General features: G+C 55.1%; 1 protein-coding gene across 2 annotated transcripts in view; it reads left to right on the top strand.

Annotated features, from left to right (window-relative positions):
* LOC119972362 (tubulin delta chain-like) overlaps positions 1-24,453 on the top strand; it is a 138,817-nt gene that overhangs the window by 50,211 nt on the left and 64,153 nt on the right. For both annotated transcript variants that reach the window (XM_038808919.1, XM_038808920.1), the window contains exons 4-5: positions 1,106-1,167; positions 18,231-18,368. In XM_038808919.1, coding sequence (XP_038664847.1) covers positions 1,106-1,167; positions 18,231-18,368 — 200 coding nt within the window. The remainder of the gene's footprint in view (positions 1-1,105; positions 1,168-18,230; positions 18,369-24,453) is intronic.

The following is a 24,453-nucleotide window of genomic DNA, read 5'->3' as shown; positions in this document are numbered from 1 at the left end:
CCCTCTTGAGTGAAAAAATGTCTCCTCATTTCAGTCTTAAATAGCTTACGCCATATCCTGAGGTTGTGACTCCTTGGTCCAAGCCATGGGAAACATCATCCCTACATCCAGTCTGTCTAGCCCTGTCACAATCTCGTTAAAAAAAATATTTTAATTGCCATTTTCAACTTTAACAGAATAACAGTTTGACCTGTAAGGCACGTGATAGCAAAGTAGCAGCTCAAATGTGTCTGAGATTTACAAGCCAGTTTGTGTCTTATGTACAACAGTTTTTACAAGTGGTGCCCCTCCCCCCGCCTTATCCTTCCCCTGTTGGAGGCATATTCCATTTCTTCCACCCCCCCCCCCCCTTTTTTATCCCTGTTGGGGGTGTTATTCTTTGTTGTTTGGTGTCCCCCCCTCCCCCCCCCCCCCCCCCCCCCCCCCCCCAGTCACTGTTGGCCTCAAACAGGTCTTGGAACCGGCTGGTGAATGGCCCCCACACTTTTTGGAAGCCCTCGTCCGACCCTCGGATGGCGGACGTAATCTTCTTCAGGTGGAGAAATTCCGCCAGGTCTGCCAGCCAGTCTGCAGCTGTGGGTGGTGCTGCCAATCGCCAGCCGAGCAGGATTCTCAGGCTTGCGATTAGGAATGCAAAAGCCACAGCTTCGGCCCTCAACCCATCTGAAGAACTGGCTGGTCCGATACCCCGAAGACAGCCACTCTCGGGCATGGCTCCATCCTCACCATCACAACCTTGGACATCGCCCTTTCAAAATTCTATATGTTTCAGTGACATCCCCTTTCAAATATATCCTTTCTCAAGGTAAAGAGACCAAAGCTGCACACGATATTCCAGGTGTGGTCTCACCAAGGCCCTGTACCGCTGCAGTAAGACGTTCTTGCCCCTGTACTCAAGCTCTCTTGCGATGAAGGCCAACATACCATTTACCCTCCTAACTGCTTGCTGCACCTGCACGCTGCCTTTCAATGACCTGTGTATGAGGACACATCAATATTTTCCAATCTATCATCATTTAATCAATACTCCGACATTCTGATTTTCCTGTAGATCCTGTTACACTAATTGCAATTAAACTGACATAACCCTTGTATTTTGTTAAAGGTCATTCAGAGATTCAAACATTTTGGTCGGCCTGAGAGGAAGAGGCAACAACTGGGCTTTTGGTGAGATTTTGAGGTGTAATTTAGGCTTTTAAAGCTAAAAAGACCTCAACCTTTCTTGTCTCTCAATTTTGCCGATACTTTGTTACAATCCCTGTAGCGTGATGACTTTTGAAAAGAGATGAATTTCCCAAACAACCCAACAAAAATAATTGCAGGACGAGATTTCACATTTTATGATGTTTACCGTAACAAACAAACTAAAATCAACTTGAATCAAACATTAATTAACAGACAACTAGTACATTGAATTAAAGACAGGTGCTTCCACATTAACTAAATGTAATCAATACATTTTACAACCTTGGGCTGTGCACTGGACTTCTGGCAGATCTGTGGTATTACAAGAGCATGTTCAAAATTACTCTCAGCACACCAGCAGGCTCATTAATTTCTGCTACGCTAGGACAAAGCTTCCAGTGCCCTTCGATAGTTTTTCTACTCAACTCAACCCGAGTCTTCCAGATTCAACTTTCACTAGAAAGGCCCACCTCGACGAATCCATGTTCCTTAAATCTCCACAAATCCCATTGGCTCTGTCCCTTTCCTTTCAAACATAAAACATAAACAAACTACTCTGCTCTTCACAGCAATAGTTGCTCTGCTTCTCCACACAGCAGTAGTTTCTTTCCTTGTGTCTCTCTCTCCTTGTGTCTCACAAAGCAGCTGCCCCTTTCTGTGAATTATTCTGTGCAGGTGTAAAAACCTGACTTCAGTTGGTTTTTGTTTGGGGTTTTACCCCATGGCAACCAGATCACATTGGCATGTGTCCCAACTTGAAGGGTGCTTCTGGAATTCCCAATTTTATCTTAATCGTAAGAACACAGAAAATAAGATTTAAAGGTGACATTTTAAAACATAACTCTCTTGTAAGCTCTAGAGTTCATTACAATGTCGCAATTGGTTCCTCTCCAAACGTTTCTCCTCTTGCTCCTCCTAATTTCTAAATACTAGTTGAGCATACAAATTAGCCTATCTCTGTAACCTACCTCCCCCACCCCTGCCTATCTCTGTAACCTACCTCCCCCACCCCTGCCTATCTCTGTAACCTACCTCCCCTACCCCTGCCTATCTCTGTAACCTACCTCCCCCACCCCTGCCTATCTCTGTAACCTACCTCCCCCACCCCTGCCTATCTCTGTAACCTACCTCCCCCACCCCTGCCTATCTCTGTAACCTACCTCCCCCACCCCTGCCTATCTCTGTAACCTACCTCCCCCACCCCTGCCTATCTCTGTAACCTACCTCCCCCACCCCTGCCTATCTCTGTAACCTACCTCCCCCACCCCTGCCTATCTCTGTAACCTACCTCTCCCACCCCTGCCTATCTCTGTAACCTACCTTCTCCACCCCTGCCTATCTCTGTAAGCTACCTTCCCCACCCCTGCCTATCTCTGTAACTTCTCCAACCCCACTACCCACCAAGATATCTCTTCTCATCTAACTCTGGCCTCTTGAGTACCCCCCGCTTTTTTATTTTTATTTTGTGTACCCAATTCATTTTTTCCAATCAAAAGGCAATTTAGCATGGCCAATCCACCTAGCCTGCACATCTTTGGCTTGTGGGGGCGAAACACACGCAAACACGGGGAGAATGTGCAAACTCAACACAGACAGTGACCCAGAGCCGGGATCGAAACTGGGACCTCGGTGCCGTGAGACTACAGGGCTAACCCACTGCGCCACCGTGCTGCCCTGTAGTGCCCCCGTTTTTAACTGCACCAGCATCATTGGCTTCAGTTGCCTCGACCCTAAGCTCTCCAATATCCTCCCTACCTTGCTCTTGTTCTACCTCCTATCTCTTTAACCAAATCTTCGCTCAGCTGACCTCATTTCTCCTTATGGGTCTTGATGTCATACCTTGTTTTATAATGCTCCTGGGAAATACCTTAGACTGTTTCATTACGTTAAAGATGCTATATAAATATAAATTATTGTTGTCCCCTTCTCGCTAGCTCATTAGCAAACCAATTGGGTTCTAAATTGAATGTATTCGCACCCATGGTCATTCTTCCTGGTCCCAGCTTACATGAGCTTTGAGATGTAAAGTTACTAGAAAGGTTACAATACAGAAGAAGATCCTTTAGCTTTATTGTGTCCGTGCTGGCACCCCCTGCAAGAGCAAATCAGATAACCATGCTGCTCTGCCCTTTTCCCCTACCTTTTCTCTTCAGGAGTGCGTTCCATTTCTTTCGGAGAACCACGATTGTAGCTGCCTGCACCCCACTCTCAGGTGGTACATTCCAGCTCCTACCCACTTGCTGCGTTTAAAAAAAAATCATTTTCTCATTTCACCCTTGGTTCCTTTGCCATCCACCTTCTATCTGTGTCCTCTGGTTCTTGAACTTTTTGTCAATGGGAATAGTTTCTCTCTCCATCTAATAATAATAATCACTTATTGTCACAAGTAGGCTTCAATGAAGTTCCAGCCACATTCCGGCACCTGTTCAGGGAGGCTGGTACGGGAATTCAACCCACGCTTCTGGCCTTGTTCTGCATTACAAGCCAGCTATTTAGCCCACTGTGCTATCCACTCTGTCCAGACGCCTCATGATTTTGAACAGCTCAATTAAATCTCCCCTCAACCTTCTCTTCTGCAAGAACAGCTTTAGATGTTCCAATCTATCCACATAGCTGAAATCCTTCATAATGCTCATAAATAATTCTCATAAATCTTTGCTGCACCCTCACAGTCTTCCCAAAGTGTCATGCCCAGAATTGGACTCATTGCTACAGTTGAGCCCAAATCAGTATTTTATAAAGGATCATCATAACCTCCTTGTTTTTGTTCTCTAGCCTTCGATTTATAAATCCCGTAAACCTTTTATTACCAGTCTATCAGAATTCTTTTTACCTTTTTCTCAACCAGCCTTACCACTATCCATGATTTGTGGACAGATTGGTCCCTCCAGATCCCTATGTACCTGAACACCATTTTGAATTGCACCCTTTATTTTATTTTGCCTCTCATCATTCTTCCAACCAAAAAATGTATCACCTTGCACAGGACGGCACGGTGGTGCAGTGTTTGGGAACTGCTACCTCACGGTGTCGAGGTCCCGGGTTCTACCCCATCCTTGGCTTATTCAGTCTGTGTGGAGTTTGCACGTTCTTCCCGTGTCTGCATGGGTGTCACCCCCACAACCCAAAAAGATGTGCAGAGTGGATGGATTGGCCATGCTAAATTGCACCTTAATTGGAAAAAAAGCCAAATTCAATTAATGAAATGGGGCAGCACGGTAGCACAGTGGCTAGCACTGTTGCTTCACAGCTCCAGGGTCCCAGGTTCGAATCCCGGCTTGAGTCATTGTCTGTGTGGAGTCTGCACATTCTCCCCGTGTCTGCGTGGGTTTCCTCCGGGTGCTCCGGTTTCCTCCCACAAGTCCTGAAAGATATGGGGCGCGATTCTCCGATGCCGCGCCGGTTGGGACAATAGCGGGCCGCGACAGTTTTTCACGCGACGCTGGTCCGATGCGCTCCCGCAATTCTCCGAACAGGCGAAATCGGTCCCGTCGGGTTCCGCGCGACGCAAGCCGGAGAATCGCCCGAGACACCCAAACTGGCGATTCTCCCGGTACCCCTGCTATTCTCCGGCCCGGATGGGCCGAAGTCTCGACGGCGTGACCCCAGTTCACGGCGTCGCCGTTCACACCTGCTATTTTTAGTCGTGAGCCAGTCGTGCTGGCTGACGCTGAGGAGGTGAGAGGACTGTCCCGGAGTCTCCGCAGACTGGAGAAGGCTTTCCGAGGACACTGCGGCCAGCGGGGGGGGGGGGGGGGGGGAGTGGGAGGTAGCGAGTGGAGGTGGGAGGGGGAGTGGGAGGTAGCGGTGGGAGGGGGAAGAGGGAGGGAGTGGAGGTGGGAGGAGGAGAGGGAGGGAGTGGAGGTGGGAGGAGGAGAGGGAAGGAGTGGAAGTGGGAGGGGGAGAGGGAGGGAGGGGAGGTGGGAGGGGAGAGGGAGGGAGGGGAGATGGGAGGGGGAAGAGGGAGGGAGTGGAGGGGGAAGAGGGAGGGAGTGGAGGGGGAGGGGGAAGAGGGAGGGAGTGGAGGTGGGAGGGGGAGAGGGAGGGAGTGGAGGTAGGAGGGGAGAGGGAGGAGTAGAGGTGGGAGAGGGAGGGAGTGGAGAGGGAGAGGGAGGGAGTAGAGGTGGGAGAGGGAGGGAGTGGAAGGGGGAGAGGGAGAGGGAGGGAGTAGAGGTGGGAGAGGGAGGGAGTGGAAGGGGGAGAGGGGCGAGTGGAGGGGGTCGTCCATCCGCGGATGTCACATGCCAGCTGCCCTGCCGGCAGGACGGTGATGAGGACACGGCCGCTGGTTGTCGTGTGGCTGATGGGCAGAGCCCACTGACACACCGGTGAGGAGGACGTTGTTAACTGACCGTTGGACGCAGAAAGTGACCAGGTGTTAGGCTGGCCACATGTCAGCAGCGTGACCAGGCCACCGGGACACACAGGTATCCCATGGCCGCCGGCTGCCGAGGTGTCGAAGAACCTCCGTGTAACATGTCGTTTCTCTGCCCCCCACCACCCTTCTGTAGGTTGCCATGTATGCCAACCAGACAGCGATGTTCAGTGCAGTGGTTGGGGCCGCTGCACTGCAGTTGGACATCCAGCAGCGTCCACAGCGAGATCCCACAGTGGATGCAGATCCAGGGGCATCTGCAGCAGCAGAGGGAATGGCCGCGGAGTGGTCCGTCGTTGCCGTACAGGCCGCAGGCGCTCATGGCCGGTATGTCCAGGGGGATGCCGAGGGGAACATTGACCCCCAAACGCTGAGGAAGGCACAGGATGCGGGCACTGATGTCAAGCAGCATGGGGGGGAGGAGGAGGAGGAGGAGGAGCCACTGATGGTGGAGCCAGGGCGCCAGGGGCGATGATCGAGGCCTAGGGTGTACCGTGACCAGATGTCTTTCGAGACACTGCCAGACATCACCTGCAGGAGGAGACTCCGGTTCAGCAGGGAGATGGTCGCACATATCTGCCACCTCGTGTCGCCACGGGAGGAGGACACGCGATACCAGTATCCGTCAAGGTGATGGTGGCTCTAAACTTCTACGCTACCGTCAGGACACTGTATCCCTCCGGGATCTGGCACCCGCCAGATCCAGCGCCCCCCCCCCCACCCCCACCCCCACAGAAGGATCTCTCACCCTACACCCCATGCTGCCGCCCCCTTGCGCTCCCGCTCTCTAAATTTCTACGCTACTGGTTCCTTCCAGGCCCCGAGCGGGGACCTATCTGGGATATCACAGGCATCGGTCCACAGGTGCATCTGGGACATGACCAACATCTTGTTTGCCATCGCGGACCGTTACATTACATTCCCTAAGGACCGAGCACATCAGGAAGCACGAGCCTGTGGATTCGCCAAGGTGGCCGAGATACCGATAGTCCAGGGAGTGATTGATGGTGTTCACGTCCCCATGCGCCCGCCTGCAGGCAACAGGGAAGTGTCCACAAACAGGAAGGGGACATACTCCATGAACATCCAGGTGGTATGCGACCCCCCACATGAGGATTATGCACGTGGGCAGCACGGTAGCATTGTGGATAGCACAATCGCTTCACAGCTCCAGGGTCCCAGGTTCGATTCCGGCTTGGGTCACTGTCTGTGCGGAGTCTGCACATCCCCCCTGTGTCTGCGTGGGTTTCCTCCGGGTACTCCGGTTTCCACCCACAGTCCAAAGATGTGCAGGTTAGGTGGATCGGCCATGCTAAATTGCCCATAGTGTCCAAAATTGCCCTTAGTGTTGGATGGGGTTACTGGGTTATGGGGATAGGGTGGAGGTGTTGACCTTGGGTAGGATGCTCTTTCCAAGAGCCGGTGCAGACTCGATGGGCCGAATGGCCTCCTTCTGCACTGTAAATTCTATGTCTATGTACCCTGGCAGTGTGCATGACGCTTACATTCTTGTGCAGTTGTTCATCCCTGCAATGTTCCCCCCCCCCCCGCCTGCTGAGGGTCTGGTTGCTGGGCGACAGGGGTATTCCGTTGAGGTCATGGCTGATGACGCCAATATGGAGGCCTCAGACCAACGCGGAGACCCTATACAACGAGGCCCATGCAGCAACCAGGGGTGTGGTGGAGCGGTGCTTCGGCCTGCTGAAGATGAGATTCAGGTGCCTGGACTGCTCCGGAGGGGCCCTGCAGTACCAGGCCGACAGGGTCGCTCGCATTGTTGTGGTCTGCTGTGCGCTGCACAACATCGCGATGCAGAGGGGACATGCCCTGGCGGAGGAGTCGGAGGGAGAAGTCGATGGTAGCGGTGCTAACGCTAACAAAGAGGAGGAGGATGATGAGGAGGAGGTGGAGGAGGTTGGCGTGCAGCAGGGTGGGGCGTGGGGCGCAGGACATAGACACGACCCGGGTGCTGGTAATGTCCAGGAGGCTGCACGACGGCACCGTCGAGGACAGCGGGCACGCGACGCGTTGGTGTCCGCAAGGTTCACGCATCGTGTGGGAGGGGATCGCTGAACAGTACCACTTGCATCGTCAGTCGTGCACACAGACAGGATACAACCCCCACCCCCATCCCCCGCACCCCCGCTCCGTACACGGCTCCAATTCGACATCACCTTACCACTGCGGCACTACGGTATAGCACTACATTGATGACTGTGTCAGCGGGTGTGATCAGTGCTGTGGTGAATGTAATATATGTTAATATATATGTTAATTCACACTGTTGTTGTAAGCGCAGTACCGCTGTCCTACCACTAGGGGGAGTAGCCCTGGGAGCACCTCGGAATTTGTACTGGGCTCCACCCTTGGTTCCGCCCACGACTCCTCCCCCTAGTGCAGCTGTATAAGTACCCGTGTCCAGAGTCAGCCTGGGTCACTACGAGTTAATCGACAGGTAACAGGCTGGCTCTGAAGTAAGTCGATTAAAGCCTAGATTCACATCGGAAACACGTGTCTGGTGAATTGATGGTTCCATCAAGTGCCATGTTGAATGATGACAGCCCGATCTGCGATGAGCTGTGAGCTCAGAATCGTTAGACAAAGTCTGACTCATGGCAATAGCTGAACCATCCGTCTCGGTGGTCGCTGAGTTCGTCAGGGACACTCCATCACCTGCCCGTGTGGGGTAGCTGGCATTGGAGTGCCGAGGACTACGGTGTCCGACTGTGGGAGGGGGTGAGGGGGAAGGGACTGCACACCCGGCACTGACGTTTAACCGCTCGTCAACCCCAGCGACACTTGGTCACCATCAGGAGCCCCGTGGCACCGGAGATAGCACAGCGTCTTACAAGTTAGGTGCAACAGTTTAATAGTGAAGATTATATACAGATGCCCTAGCCCCTACAACTAAACTATGCCCTGCACCCGTACCAACTTACTATGTGTCCAACTTCCTTGCCTTACGGGCCCTACCACTACGTCTAGGTGAATCCCCAGGTGGTACAGCAGGAGTGCAGGCGGACTGCTGAGAATCACGCCCTGCGACATGTCTCCCCGTCGGCACTCGTTTCCTGGGGCGACCCGGTCTTGATGGGCCAGGCTGCTCGGCGGGCGTGTTGGATGACGTGGTGCCACCCTGTCCTGCCCGCTGCCCATCAGATGCACCAGGGATGGGACGGGGGGGAGGCCGAGTGTCCCGGGACGTCCCGTGAAGGAGTTAATGGGACGGGCCCCGGAACCTCCTCCTCCCTCGGAGAGCCCGGTGGCCCCCGGGCATCACTGTGGGACGGAGGTGCGAGCGGGGAGGTGCCCCGTCGCCCCACCGACACCTGGCGCTGCCAGTCCTGGAGGCCTGCAACGGTATCGACCATTGTCTGAACGTTAGCAGAGATGGAGTCCAGGGAGTGAGACATTCCCGCCAGGGACTGTGCAACCTCAACCTGTGAGTGCGCGACGTCATCCAGCACGTGCGTCAGGCGGTCGATGCTCTCGGCGACTGACTGCTGGGACTGTGCCATGGCCTGGTGAGACTTGGCCAGGGCCCATAGCGCGTCGGCAATGTCATGTTGGCTCTGGCGCATTGCTGCCTGTGAGAGGGCAGCCCTCTCCAGGGCCATGGATGACGCGTGCACGTGAAGCCCAATGCCTTGCATAACCTGACCCACGGCCGAAACCGTTTCACCCATAGCCCCGACCGCGGACGCCACCCGTGCGGTGTCGGCCTGGGTGGCTGCCATGAGCAGCACCACTCCCTGCTCCTGGACGCGGTTTGACTCCTCTAACTGCGTCTGCAGCTGCTGGAAGACGGCCCTCATCCCATCATTGTGTCCCTGGGTTTCCAAATGCATCAGCTGTCCAGGTGAGTCGAGTAAATCCAGGAACCCGGGAACAGTCTGGGAGCCAGCTGGATGCTGGGCCTGGGCTGCCCTCCGACCGTCCAGCCCATCGGCTGCTCCAGCCTCCACCTGCTGTACCGGCTCAGCTGTGTGGTGCACACCAGACCGTGACACAGGAGCCTCATCACTTAATTGCCCAACCGAGGTGAGTGTCTCTGGGATGGTGGATGGTGTGGGAGACAGCAGTGCTGCAAGCTCTAGGTCCTCATCCGTCAGTACATCCGTTGTGTCCTGGTCCCACTCATGGCCCGCGCAGGGTACACGCGGCCCATGTAAAGTTCAGCAGCAGGTGAGTCCGTTGACTGCGTGGCCGTCCTCTGTGCGTCTAGGTCCAGAGTCCCCGTCCTGTCCCCGTCACTGTGCTGTCTCATGGCCCGACCTTCGGGCAACGCACAGCCATGATTGTCGTCACTGTCCGTCCTCGGTACGTCCCCCTCCAGAGTCGTGGATTTAGAGGATGGCCCTCCTGGCCGACCTCCTGCCACCCTCTGGCGTGCGACCCTAGGTGCGGGTGTCGTTGCGGATGGTCGGCTCTGTGTTGTACAGGACGGCCCGGGACGTTGTCGGCTGGCCCTGGGGAACAGAATGATACGGGGTTCGTTAGACACGCTCAGCCTGGTGTACGGTGATCCAGTGGGCAGAGTGTGAGGGGAGAAAGGATGGGCTGGGGGGGGGGGCCTCGCATTGCGCGACCTCCCGGGTGGTTGATCCCCCAGCGAGGTCCAGTGCCCTCTGTTCAAAGATAGTTAGGGGGTGCAGCACAGGCGAACCCCCTCCAGTTCTAGTATGCTCCCGGTTGTTGTGAGCAGTCTTGTCCTGTTGTAGGGGGGGGGCATGGATAGAGCATCACAATTAGATGGGTATCATCAGGGCGTTCAGATATAGGCTACATTAATGCTGGGTGGGGGGAACGTTGGAGCCACACCATGGCATCTCTCCAGAGGGTTGCAGCGCTCATGTGGGTCTGTTACAACGTTGTTCACCCCCCTCCACTCACTCTTGCCCCCCCTCCCCCACGTGCCCGGCCGGGGGGGGGGGGGGGGTGATGAGGGACATGGGGGGGGGGGGGGGGTGGTTGTGACCCGGGGGCACCCTCGTGGCACTTACCCTGGCAGCCCTGGTGAGGTGGTGGAGCTTCTTTCGGCATTGCTCCCCGGACCGAGGGGTCTGCCCCACAGCACTGACTGCCGTGCCCACCTCACGCCAGGCCTGTCGCACTGTGCTAGACGGGTGGCGATGCCCTCGTCTTGGGAAGATGATGCTCCTGCGCTGCTCCCCCTCATCGAGGAGGGTCTCCAGGTCCGTGTCACGGAACCTCGGGGGGAACTCCGTGGCTCAGTCACCTTCCTCCCTCTTCTGCTCCGGGTCCTTCCGTGCGCGGATCGTGCCTTTTAAGACGCGGCACGGCGTCATTCGGGCGTCGCGTGCTGATGACGCGCATTTCACGCCACGTCCCCGTGTTCCTCGCGGCCCCGATGCTACCCCATTTCCGGGGCCCGAATCGGTCGCAATCGGGTCCGTTTCGTGCCGTCGTGAAACTCGACGGAGTTCACAATGGCGAGGTCGCTCCGGTGCGGCCTCGGAGAATCGCGCCCATGCTGTCAGGTGAATTGGACATTCAGAATTCTCCCTCTGTGTACCCGAACAGGCGCCAGAATGTGGTGACTAGGGGCTTTTCACAGTAACTTCATTGCAGTGTTAATGTAAGCCTACTTGTGACAATAAAGATAAAGATTATTACCTACTGTCTGGAATTTTACGTTGCCCGTCTGCCTTACGGTTAACAGGTGGGCTGAATGGCCAGACAGACTTTATGTTTAAGCAGCAACCTCGATTCAGGGCAGGATGAGCGGTCAGGGCTCAAATAAAATGAACAAATGTGTCTGGGGACTGAGGTCTGCGTATGATTTACTGCCTAGACAAGAACAATATTTATTTTCCACACGTCAGCAGCTGCCTGAGACAGCTCCGCAGCTGTCCCCTGAGGGAACACATTTGAAGTGACAGCCTGAAGCCTCCACTTTCCTTGGCACCTGGCCTCTTCCCGCCCTTCCCCGTGGTGCTCAGCCTTCCACAGGCCGTGTTTCACATCGGATGGCCCTTAATTGATCGACGGTCAACCTGGCGAGGTAGTCACTGGCATCCTACGTTAATTAGGCCATTTAATGATGCCCTGCGGGCTTTACGCTGCAAATGACTGCCCCGCCAGCTGATTCACCGGCACTGCGCCCGTGGCTCCCTGCGAACGAGAGGCAGCAGCGCTGAAACCGATCCTGCACAGCAAACCGCAGATTGCACGCAGCCAAGTCACCGTGTAGACCAACTCCCTGATTTGGCGATGATGATCTGGCCAGGCTTATGGATGCAGTCAAGTCCAGGAGGGTTACCCTATTCCCCCTAGGGGGTTGAATGGTCAGCCACAGGGTATCCAGTGCCGACTGGGAGGTGGTGGCTGCACCGAGCCGCATGGGTGAGTTGGCATTGGCTCCCTGACACCAGTTCCACCTGCCACCCCCCCCCCCCCCCCCCCCCCCCCTCGGTGACTCTGCGCCTGGCAGAAACCCTCCCCCCACCTGCCAGTTCAGCAACTGGCACCACCCCCCAGCACAATACCTTGCCAATGCCACAGCACACCCTGGCACCCACCAGCAAACCCCACATATGCCCAGCAGTGCTGCCTACGCCTGTCATTCGCCATGCCTGCCCTTCTCCAACCACGAAGCATGCAGCATTCAGGTTACGATGCCCTCCTCTGTGGGCCCCCCCCTCCCACCGCAGGAGAAGTTGCCGCACAATCAATGGGAAAGGGCCAAGATGGGCGGTGGGTTGCAGACCTCAGGATCCTCACCTCCTATGAGGAACCAGCCCTGGAGGTCGTGGGGTTGGCCCAGGACAGATCGGCCACTGACGGCGAGCTTGGCCTACACTGCAGCGGTGAGAATCCACCGGCACCCACCCAGATGGCCTGTCACACAATTTGTCCATGCCAGCATGATGGTCCCTCCCTCTCACTGACCACATGCCCTTTCTCCCACAGGATCTCCAGCTGGCAGAGCCAGCCCATCCAGGGTCCACCCTCCACCTCCCAAGAGGACACCTCGGAGGAGAGCTGCGAGGGTAACAGCATTGATGCGTCACGGCTGTCATCCCCACCTACCACCAGTGCAGAGACACATACCTTATAGGCAAAAGGTTTGGACAAGCCTCTGGAGCATAATCTGGTGAGCACCTCACAGTTGCTGATGCACATCAGGTGGAGGCAGGAACGTTCAGGGGGAACTGCAATCGCAGGTCTGGTGGATCCCAAGACCCAGCTGAGTCCCAGGCAGATGCTGAACATCTGGACTAGGTTATCCCGGAGCTGAAACAGATGCTCGGGCGCGACTGTGAGATTCAGAGGGTGCTGTCAGTAACATTACCAGAGGGTCCATAGCTGATTGGAGGAGTCCCAAAGGTAAAGGCGCAGGAGATTGCACCGACAATGCATGGCACCGAAACCAACACTATTAGGATGGTGACCGCAGTGGAGAGCCAGGAGCACAGCGTCAGTAGCAGAAGTGGTAGTGTGCAAGGTGTGGCTCGGTCAGTGACAGCCATGGCTGAGCGACTCCATAGCATGTCTGAGTCTCTGGAGTACGTGTTCTTGATGTAGGTGGACCTTTCTGAGCCATGTCCCAGTCTCAGGTGGGGACCATGCAGGTGGGTATTGACAAGGTGCTGTAGAGCATGGCTGCTCACACAGGCATGGTGCCGACACTGGGGAGCCACCAGGGCTGGCCGAGCCAGACAACGTAGAGGCAACCTAAGCTCAATACAGCTGCCCTTCCGTTCTGAGGTGACTCCCAGGGCACTACGGACACTGATCCCGGAGGGAGCCCTGGAGGCCGGCGGAGCCGCCCTACATTAGACAACTCCAGTTACCAGCTCTCCCGAGTCCACCCCACCTGACAATGGTGCATCTCGGGGTCAGCATGCGGAATAGGGTGGCACGGCAAGGCATGTCCCATGGCCAAGTCGGCAGAGGCCCTCCGGCCCCAGGCCTCCAGAGGACGCCCGTCAGAGGCATCAAAGGCCACAGGGCACGGAAAGCAGCTGACTGCCTCCACTCCTGCTGTGCATCCTGGGGACACACCTCGACTTGGCGGCAGAGCACGGAGGACAAACAGATACAGGATCACTGAGAGGGCATGGGGTGAGGGGAGGGCGGCACGATCAGAGGCTAGAGACAGTTGGGGGTCACTATTGTACTCGTACACCACCAGAACACATTACACCCAAGACATGTGTAGCATCTGCCATGCTATTCCGCATTGTGGGCCGGCCTGCATCCCCCCCCCAGGCATGCCACGTGAAGGTGGCGAGTGTGAGCACGGCAGACAGGAGCCAAACTATGGCATAGATTGAGGAGCACCTGAGCTCAGCTCATGGTGGGTTATCATCACCCTCTGCCTTATATATTGACCCACTGACAGTGCCGACACAGGCCTGGAGTTATGGAATTTAGACCCTGGGGGATGGGAAGGGCAATCGGGAGGGAGGGGGGAGGAGTGGGAATGGGGGAGGAGGTGAAGGAGGATATGACGGATGACGGATAAAGCCAAGTAAGTGAACGGGGATGAGGGCGTCCCCGCTTCTCCAGACTTTTCGAACCCTCGCCACCATCACTTGTGTTCCATCCTCCGGCTTGTCCTCCAGCCCTTCCTGGTCCATCTCCTCCTCCTCGGAGGTGACTGCTTGTTCCTCCTCCTCCACCTCCATGACGCCATCCCGCTGCTTTGCCATATTGTGGACGGCACAGCAGCCAACTACAAAGCCAGCAACCTCCGGAATGTGTACTGCAGTGCATCAGCAGACGCTGAGGCATCGGAACCACATTTCAAGCAGTCTGATGCACCGCTCAGTGACAGCCCGGGTGGCCACATGGGCCTTGTTATATCGGGTCTCTGCATCGGTCACCTGCATCCCTACTGGCGTCATTAGCCAGAACCTAATCCCCCACAAGCCAACCGGTCACCCTGGGGTGTACCACGATGATGCTGGGTATCTGACCCAGGATGTAGCTGCTGGTGGAGCATGTACACAGCTAAGGAGTGGGGCCCCTTTCTAATAATCTTTATTAGTGTCACAAGTAGGCTTACATTAACTCAGCAATAGAGTTACTGTGAAAAGCCTCTAGTCGCCACACTCTGGCGCCTGTTCGGGTACACAGAAGGAGAATTCAGAACGTCCAATTCACCTAACAGCATGTCTTTCAGGACACGGGGAGAATGTGCAGATTCTGCACAGGCAGTGACCCAAGTCGGGAATCGAACCTGGGATCCTGGTGCTGTGAAGCAACAGTGCTAACCACTGTGCTTACCATGCCGTCCTATTGATGAAGGGCGCTCCTGGATCGCCTGGTGTCCGCAAGGTGACATGCGTGCCATCTATTACCCCCCGACATGGGAAATCCTGGCCTGGCGGAGAATCCTGCAACCCGGGCATCTTGGGCATGGTCCAGGTCAAAGTTTATGTTGTTGGCTGCCCGGGAAAACAGGGCATTTGTGACTTCATGGATACACTTGTGGGCTGTTGGTTGGGATATGCCACACAAGTCCATGCTCATAGAATTCATAGAATTTACAGTGCAGGAGGCAATTTGGCCCATCGAGTATGCACTGGCCCTTGGAAAAAGCACCCTAATTAACCCCACGCCTCCACCCTATCCCCATAATCCAGCAACCTCAACTAAGCTTTTGGACACTCAGGGGCTATTTACCATGACCAATCCTTCTAACCTGCACATCTTTGGACTGTGGGAGGAAACCGGGGCCCTCAGAGGAAACCCACGCAGACCCGGGGAGGAAGTGCAAGCTCCACACAGACAGTCACCTGAGGCTGGAATTGAACCCGCGTCCCTGGAGCTGTGAGGCAGCAGTGCTAACCACTGTGCCACCGTGCCGCCCCAAACAAAACAAAATCGAGCCCTGGAGCCCTGGAATGATGCCGAGGCGTAAATCTTCAGGCGGCGGAGACCTTGACGGCCATCGAGAGTGGGTATCCTCCTCCTCCATGTGGTACCAAGTCTGCAAGGACATGGCACAGGTGCTGCTTCGTCACCTTGTAGAGGCGGAGCCTCCTGTGGGACATGCTGTCCAACATAAGTTCGAAAGACCAGCGACACCTGTACACTTACCTCTGGGTCCCTCTCTAGCCTGATGGGCGGTTGTGTCCTCGGGGTTTGGTGCTGGACCCTGCACATGGGCTGTAGCCAGGGCCTCTGTTCACACTTCTGCCGCTGCCTCATCAGCTATCGCTGCCAACCAGCGGTACCCTCTGATCCCCCAAGTATCCTCCACCTTTATCCCCTGCAATCCCTCACGGTGCCATCCAACACACCCTGTACACGCACCCCTGGCCGCAGCAGTGCCCCTGGGCACTGGGCCGCAAACCCTGTACCTCAGACACCCACTGGAAACTTTACCTGGACCGGGCGCTGGTTCCCTCCCTGCTCCATACACCCACTCTCTGGCCGTGGGGATGTCCCCAGTGCTGAGGCCCAACTCTTGGGTGTTCTAATGTTGGCTGCTGCCTCTGTGGTGTTGATGCCTCTGGAGGTCAGTCAAAGTGCCCGGGCCTCACAGTCTGATTGGGATGCAGGGCAGTCACAGCTGCCTGCTTAATGGCACGCCTACCCACGGGAATCCACTTGGAAGCTGTGAGGTGCTCGCATTACTAAATTGCCAATTCCCTATCAGCAATAGCCTTAAGCTGTGTGGCCTGTGGCTGTTACAGTCAGTGGGAGTTAACGTGACCTTCACCATATTATCACAGATGGGGTTCTGTCATGGGGATGTTCAGTGGGACAGACAGACAGCTGGAGATGCCCCCGTTATGGGTATACACGATCTGGGGGTGGCATCGCAGACCCTCTGCTGCAGTGCCCCCCCACCCATCCCCGTAGCAGGGGTAACCCCCCTGACCGTGCCTTCCCCCACCCCCCAGTAACCCTCCTCCCGTGCACTGGGGCACCAACCCCCGTGGCCCCGGGCTGATTGCCTGAATCCAAAGATGGCTACTTACCTCCTCGGATCCCCACAGCAGGCATTCCGCTGGCTTCACATTTTTAAATATGTGTACTAAACGATGCCCACGTGACTGCTCGCTGGGGAGGCGGTTAGATCACGGGAGGCTGTGTGATGGGGGGGGGGGGGGGTCTTCCTGTTAATTGTATGGAGATTGGACTTAATTGGTGATTATTGGTTTCTCGCGGGATCCGGATTTTGCCAACGGGAGCGGGCGGTTAGAGCGGAAACGAATCGGCGCCCGGCGTGGTTCCCGATTTCGGCCTCTCCCGCTAGCTAACCAACCAGTAGATGGCATGCAAATTAAATGTCGATAAGAAACACTTGTAAATGGTGTTTGAAAACTTTCTCTCCAGTTCAGTGCAGATCCTGAGCAGGATTCTCCCGGAATTGGCGGGGCGGCCGGTACCGGCGCCAAGAGCGGCGTGAACCACTCGGGCGTCAGGCCACCCAGAAGTTGCGGAATCCTCTGCACTTCCGGGGGCTAGGCCGGCGCTGGAGGGCGCCGCGTCAACTGGTGCCGAAGGTCTGCCAGCGGCCGGCGCAAGTTGGCGCATGCGCAGACCCGCCGGCGTGTTTCCTGCACATGCGCAGGGGGTTTCTTCTCCGCACCGGCCATGGCAGAACCTTACAGAAGCCGGTGTGGAGGGAAAGAGTGCCCCCCCCATGGCACAGGCCTGCCCGCAGATCAGTGAGCCCTGATCGCGGGCCAGGCCACCGTGCCCCCCCCCCCCCCCCCCCCGCTCCCGGCCGGATCCCCCTGCGCCCTCCCCGAGGACCCTGCTGGACGGCCGACAAGCCAGGTCCCGCTGGGATGGACCATGTCCATTTCACGCCAGCGGGAGTGGCCGGAAACGGGCGGTTGGTTGGCCCATCGCCCGAAAACCGGCGCTGGAGAATTCAGCGGCCAGGGTCGGAGCGGCGGGGCGGGATTCACGCCGTTCCCCCGGCGATTCTCCGACCGGGGGTGGTGGTGGTGGGGGGGGGGGGGGGGTGGGGGGGACAATCCCGTCCCTGTCTTCAGCTGATTTCACTGTAAAATAAACATTCCTCTTCCTGCACCCACTCCCTCGCCTTGGAGAGAGTGCAGAGGTGATTAATCAGAATGAATCGAAAAATGAGGATCTTCAGAAACGTAGAAAGATGCGAGAAGTTGGAGATATTCTCCCTGGAACAGAGACAATTAAAGAGCGAATAAGATTAAGAGGAGATTTAATGGAGATGTCAAAGTTATGAGGAGCCTGAACAGAGTAGGTAGGCAGAATGTTCCCATTGGTGGAAGGATCAGGAAGCAGAAGTCACAGGTTTAAGGTAATTAGCGAAAGAAGCAATAAGAGTATGAGGAAAAACATTTCTACACATCAAAGTGGGTGAGATCTGGACTTCACTGACAGTGAGTACGGTGGAGGCAGGTAAATTTGTAGCTCTCAAAAGAGAATTAGATCATTGAAATGGAAATGTTTGCAGGACTAAGGGGAAAGGGCTGAGTTGTGGCACCGAGCGATTTACTCTTGCTGAGGGCCAGTACAGACACAGCGACCAGAATGGCCTCCTGATAATCATTCTATGATTTATCTGATCAACAGTACAATTCAGGGATTGATCCTGTTTTGATGAGTTGGTTATATTGATGATTCTCACAGGATTACACTGTATGTAAAGAATTCATGTTGCTTCAGTGAAACTTAACGAGCCACAATCTGTTCACAGGGTATCATGGACCTCAGTCAGAGGATGAGACCAGTTTGCTTCACCGTGCCATGGCCAGCTTCCGGAAAGAGGTGGAACGACGGGACAGTTACAGTGGGGTCATCCTCTTACACAGCCTGAGTGGTGGCACTGGGTCTGGTGAGCACAACAAACAAGTCAAAGGTTAATCAAACAGCTGGCATGCGGAGGTGGTTTCAGCTGGCCTCTGTTACAGTCAACAATTTGTCACATTCTGAAAACTCCATTTGAGACACATGGTTCAAACTGCACTCGGACTTCAGCACACAATCCAGGCGGATGCCTTTGAAGGAATGCTGCACTGCCGGAGATGTCGGCGTGGTTCGATGGGACAAAAACAGTCTTGTTTTGGGAGTGTTTAGCAGGGTGTTTCTGGAGCACAGCACAATTGCCTAGTTAATAGCAGGAGGCACTGAAATTAGTATTGAGGTGTCATTGGCCTACCGTGCCCTCCGGACCCCTGCACCAACATACCTCCCAGGGGCTCTCGAGCCCCCCTGCCCATATCGCCTTTTATGCGCGGGGCACCCCTGGGCCCGATCCATGGCACGGGCAACCTGGCACCCAGGCATTTCTGGTAGTCCCACTTGGGCACCCTGGCACTGCCTGTGTGGCAATGCCCTGGTGCCAGTGGGAGAGCCAGGGTACCACCCTGCCCAGAGCCCGAACACCGAGGGGTCTCTAATGGCCTGGGAGACACCCCAAGATGCCCTTACGCCTGGTCCATGTTTGTGGAAAGCAGCGCTAAATAGCGCCATGGCGAAGTCCCCCAGGCGAGGCTGTTAGTTCCCGGGTGGCGGGTGAATACGGCACAGACATACCTAACTGTGCACAGCTTTGGTCCCATTATGTGAGGAAAGATGTAGTGAATTGGAGGCAGTTCAGAGGAGGTTCACTGGATTGATTCCAGAGCTGAGGCCTTTATCTTGTGAAGAGGGATTGAGCAGTTTAGACCTATACTCTCTGGAGTTTAGAATAATGAGGGCAGATCAAATTGAGGTATATGAGATGATAAACGATATGGATAAAGTAGGAGCGGATGCTTCCTCTTGTGGGGCATTCTAGACGAGAGGGCATATTCTCAGGATAAGGAGTAGCAAATTTAAAAAGAGGTGAGGAAAATCTCCTTCTCCTAAAGGGTCGTAAATCTGTGGAATTTGCTACTTTAGAGTGCCGTGGATACTGGGACAATGAGTAATTTTAAGGAGGAGTTAGATAGCTTTTTAAAAAAATGTATATTTATTAGAACATAGGAAAATACAGCACAGAACAGGCCCTTCGGCTCACGAAGTTGTGCCGAACATTTGTCCGAGATTAAGAACAAATTAATGTACACCCCATCATTCTACCGTAATCCATGTACCTATCCAATAGCCATTTGAAGGTCCCTAATGTTTCCGACTCAACTACTTCCACAGGCAGTGCACTCCATGACCCACTACTCTCTGGGTAAAGAACCTACCTCTGACATCCCCCCTATATCTTCCACCATTCACCTTACATTTATGTCCCCTTGTAATGGTTTGTTCCACCTGGGGAAAAAGTCTCTGACTGTCTACTCTATCTATTTCCCTGATCATCTTATAAACCTCTATCAAGTCTCCCCTCATCCTTCTCCATTCTAATGAGAAAAGGCCTAGCACCCTTAACCTTTCCTCGTAAGACCTACTCTCCATCCTAGATGGCTAGCTCACCACATCTCACCAGACTGTTCTCTCAGAGCCTATTACTATGTGACTCTATACAGCATACCATGGGTTATGCTATTCCCCAGTCCTACGTTAAGCATTGCTCTGCCGAGCACATTTACTTTACAATGGTATGCGCACAATATCACAAGTGTTAGGGGTATTTGTAGTCCCCCACCCCCGGATTTCTGCTTAACTTCGAGAAAGTCAACGAACGGTTGCCACCTCCGGGCGAACCCTAACATTGACCCTCTTAGGGCGAACTTTATTTTCTCGAGACTGAGAAACCCAGCCATGACAGTAACCCAGGTCTCTAGTTTTGGGGGCTTCGAGTCTCTCCACATTAGTAGGATCCGTCTCCGGGCTACCAGGGAGGCAAAGGCCAAGACGTCGGCCTCTTTCACTCCCTGAACTCCCGGCTCTTCCAACACTCCAAAAAACACGATGAGGATGTATTAACCCTGCTTAGGGCATCCGCCCATAGACCCTCCTCTATCTCTCCTCTTAGCTCGTCCTCCCACTTGCCCTTTAGGTCCTTTATCGGGGTTTCCTTCCACTCCATAAGTTCTTGTTAGATATCTGATACCTTCCCCTCTCCCACCCATGTTCTGGAGACTACTCTGTCCTGAATCCCCGTGACGGCAGGAGCGGGAAGGTCGGAACCTGCCGTCTCAAAAAGTCTCGTACCTGCAGATATTTAAACCCATTCCCTGCTGGCAATTCAAATTTATCCTCCAAAGCTTTCAAGCTGGGGAAGCTCTTGTCTATAAATAGGTCTCCCATCCTCCCAATTCCTGCTCTCTGCTATCTCCGGAACCCACCATCCAGTCTGCCTGGTACAGACCGATGGTTATTGTAGACCGGGGTCCAAACCGATGCTCCTTCCACTCTCTTTTATCTCCTCCTCTGCCCCCAGATTCTCAGAGACGTCACTACGAACGGACTTGTGGAGTATCGGGCTGGCGAGAGCGGAAGAGGTGCCATTATCAGTGCCCCAAAACTTGTGTTTTTACACGATGCCGCCTCCACTTGCTCCCACACCGACACCCCCCCCCCTCCCCCCCCCCCCCACCCACCCACCCCCCAAACACCCGCTTCCTAATCATGGCTACATTGACCGCCCAGTAGTAGTTACAAACATTCGGCAGCGCCAAACTTTCTTTACTCGCGGGGTTTTGTCCGTCCACACAAAGTCCAAAATCACCTTATTCACTCGCTTAAAAAAGGCCCTCAGGATGAAGATGGGGAGGCATCGAAAGACAAACAGGAATCTGGGGAGGACCATCATTTTCATAGTCTGTACCCTCCCCGCCAGTGATAGCGGGAGCATGTCCTATCTCTTTTTTTTTAAATAATTTTTATTGAAAGAGTTTTTCCATACAAACATTTACCCCTACTAATTTTTAAATTATTTACAACACAATCCCTCTAGGCAAATATCCCTCCCTCGCCCGCCCTCTCGCGCGCACCAGTCCTCCCCCCCCCCCCCCAAGCAACAACTTAACAAACAAGGCAGCCTACAGTTTCAGACATGAGCAGCGAGCAGACTTGCCCGCGTTACAGTCGTGCATGTCCCCCCACGACCATTGCTGCCCCCCCCCCTCCCCCTCCCCCCCCCCCCCCTCCCTCCCCTTCCCCCGGGTTGCTGCTGCCACGACCCCGAACGCCTATCTCTGATCTAAAAAGTCAAGGAAAGGTTGCCACCGCCTGGAGAATCCCTGTACCGACCCTCTCAGGGCAAATTTGATCCTTTCTAGCTGAATATAGCTAGCCATATCGTTAATCCAAGTTTCAACGCTTGGAGGCCTCGCGTCCTTCCATTGAATTAATATCCTTCGTCGAGCCACTAGGGACGCAAAGGCCAGTATTCCGGCCTCCCTAGCCTCCTGTACCCCCGGTTCTACCCCGACCCCAAAGATCGCAAGCCCCCATCCTGGTTTGACCCTGGACCCCACCACCTTCGACACCGTCCTTGCCACCCCCTTCCAGAACCCTTCCAGCACCGGACATGCCCAGAACATATGCACATGGTTCGCAGGGCTTCCCAGACATCTGACACACCTGTCCTCACTCCCAAAGAACCGGCTCATCCTTGTCCCCGTCATGTGAGCTCTATGCAGCACCTTAAATTGAATGAGGCTCAGCCTCGCACACGAGGAGGAAGAATTGACCTTCTCCAGTGCATCCGCCCACGTCCCGTCTTCTATCTGCTCTCCCAGCTCCCCTTCCCACTTGGCTTTCAGCTCCTCCCCTGATGCTTCTTCCGCCTCCTGCATTATCTTGTAGATGTCTGATATCTTCCCCCCTCCGACCCAGACCCCCGAGAGCACCCTATCACTCGCCCCCTTACTGGGGAGCAGGGGGAACCCCTCCACCTGCCGCCTAGCAAATGCCTTCACTTGTAAATATCTGAACATGTTTCCCGGGGGGAGCTCAAACTTCTCCTCCAGCCCTCCCAGGCTCGCAAACCTCCCCTCTATAAATAGGTCCTTCAGCTGCCGTATGCCCACCCTGTGCCAGCTCTGAAATCCCCCGTCGATGTTTCCCGGGATGAATCTATGGTTCCCTCTTATTGGCGCCGCCAACAGACCTCCCATTTCCCCCCTGTGTCGCCTCCACTGCCCCCATATCTTGAGGGTGGCCGCCACCACCGGGCTCGTGGTGTACCTCGTGGGGGGGAGCGGCCATGGTGCCGTTACTAGGGCCCCCAGGCTTGTGTTGCCACAGGACGCCCTCTCCATTCGTTTCCAAGCTGCCCCCTCCCCTTCCATCATCCACTTGCGCACCATTGACACATTTGCCGCCCAGTAATACCCCGAGGGATTGGGTAGTGCCAGCCCTCCACTGTCCCTACTCCGCTCCAAAAAGACCCTCCTCACCCTTGGGGTGCCGTGCGCCCACACGTAGCTCGTGATGCTACTCGTCACCTTTTTGAAGAAGGCCCTAGGGAGGAAGATGGGCAAGCACTGAAATAAAAACAAGAACCTTGGGAGGACCGTCATTTTGATTGACTGCACCCTCCCCGCCAGCGACAGCGGTACCATGTCCCACCTCTTAAATTCCTCCTCCATCTGTTCCACCAGCCTGGAAAAGTTCAACTTGTGGAGGGTCCCCCAGTTCCTTGCCACCTGCACCCCTAAGTACCTAAAGCTCTTTCCTGCTCGCTTGAAGGGGAGTCTCCCAATACCCTCTCCCTGGTCCCCCGGGTGTATCACAAAAACCTCGCTTTTGCCCAAATTTAGTTTGTACCCCGAAAAGTCCCCAAACTCTGCTAATAGTTCCATTATCTCCGGCATTCCCCCTTCTGGGTCTGCCACGTACAGCAGTAGATCATCCGCATACAGCGATACTCGATGTTCCTCCCCTCCCCTAGTCAGTCCTCTCCACCCCCCTGAACCCCTCAGTGCCATCGCCAACGGTTCAATCGCCAGTGCGAAAAGTAGGGGGGATAGGGGACATCCCTGCCTGGTCCCTCGGTGGAGCCCGAAATACTCCGACCTCCTCCCGTTTGTCACTACACTCGCCGTCGGGGCCGAGTAGAGCAACTTCACCCACTTAATAAACCCTTCCCCAAACCCAAACCGTTCCAACATCTCCCACAGGTACCCCCACTCCACCCTATCGAATGCCTTCTCCGCGTCCAGCGCTACCACTATCTCAGCCTCCCCCTCCACTGCCGGCATCATAATTACATTCAGCAATCTCCGCACGTTCGTGTTGAGCTGCCGCCCCTTCACGAACCCCGTCTGGTCCTCATGGATTACCCCTGGCACACAATCCTCTATTCTAGCTGCCAGGATCTTTGCCAGCAACTTGGCATCCACGTTTAGAAGCGAGATAGGCCTGTAGGACCCGCACTGCACGGGGTCTTTATCCCGCTTCAATATCAGGGAGATCAGAGCCTGCGACATTGTCGGGGGCAGAACCCCCCCCTCTCGCGCCTCATTAAAGGCTCGTACCAGTACCGGTCCCACCAAGTCCACATTTTTCTTGTAGAATTCCACCGGGAACCCATCTGGCCCCGGCGCCTTCCCCGCTTGCATCTGACCTATTCCCTTGACTAGCTCCTCTAGCCCTATTGGCGCCCCCAGCCCTTCTACCAGCCCCTCCTGGACCCTTGGGAACCTCAATTTGTTTAGGAAGTCCTCCATTCCCCCTCTCCTCGTCGGCGGCTCAGACCGATACAACTCCTTGTAAAAATCCCTGAAGACCCCATTCACTTCTTGCCCCTTCTGCACTACCTTCCCGCCCCTCTCCTTCACTCCCCCAATCTCCCTAGCCGCATCTCGTTTGCGAAGCTGGTGTGCCAGCATCCTGCTCGCCTTTTCCCCATACTCATAGACCGCGCCCTGTGCCCTTCTCCACTGCGTCTCTGCCTTCCTGGTGGTCAGCAGGTCGAACTTGACCTGCAGGCTGCGCCGTTCTCCCAGCAGCCCCTCCTCTGGTGCCTCCGCATATCTCCTATCCACTTCCAATAGCTCCCCCACCAGCCTCTCCCTCTCCTGCCTCTCCTTTCT

Source organism: Scyliorhinus canicula, chromosome 10 (genome assembly GCF_902713615.1).
Source record: "Scyliorhinus canicula chromosome 10, sScyCan1.1, whole genome shotgun sequence".
Classification (NCBI taxonomy): Eukaryota; Metazoa; Chordata; class Chondrichthyes; order Carcharhiniformes; family Scyliorhinidae; genus Scyliorhinus; species Scyliorhinus canicula.
The sequence above is the reverse complement of the archived record's forward strand: the minus strand, read 5'-3'. Positions and strand labels throughout refer to the sequence as shown.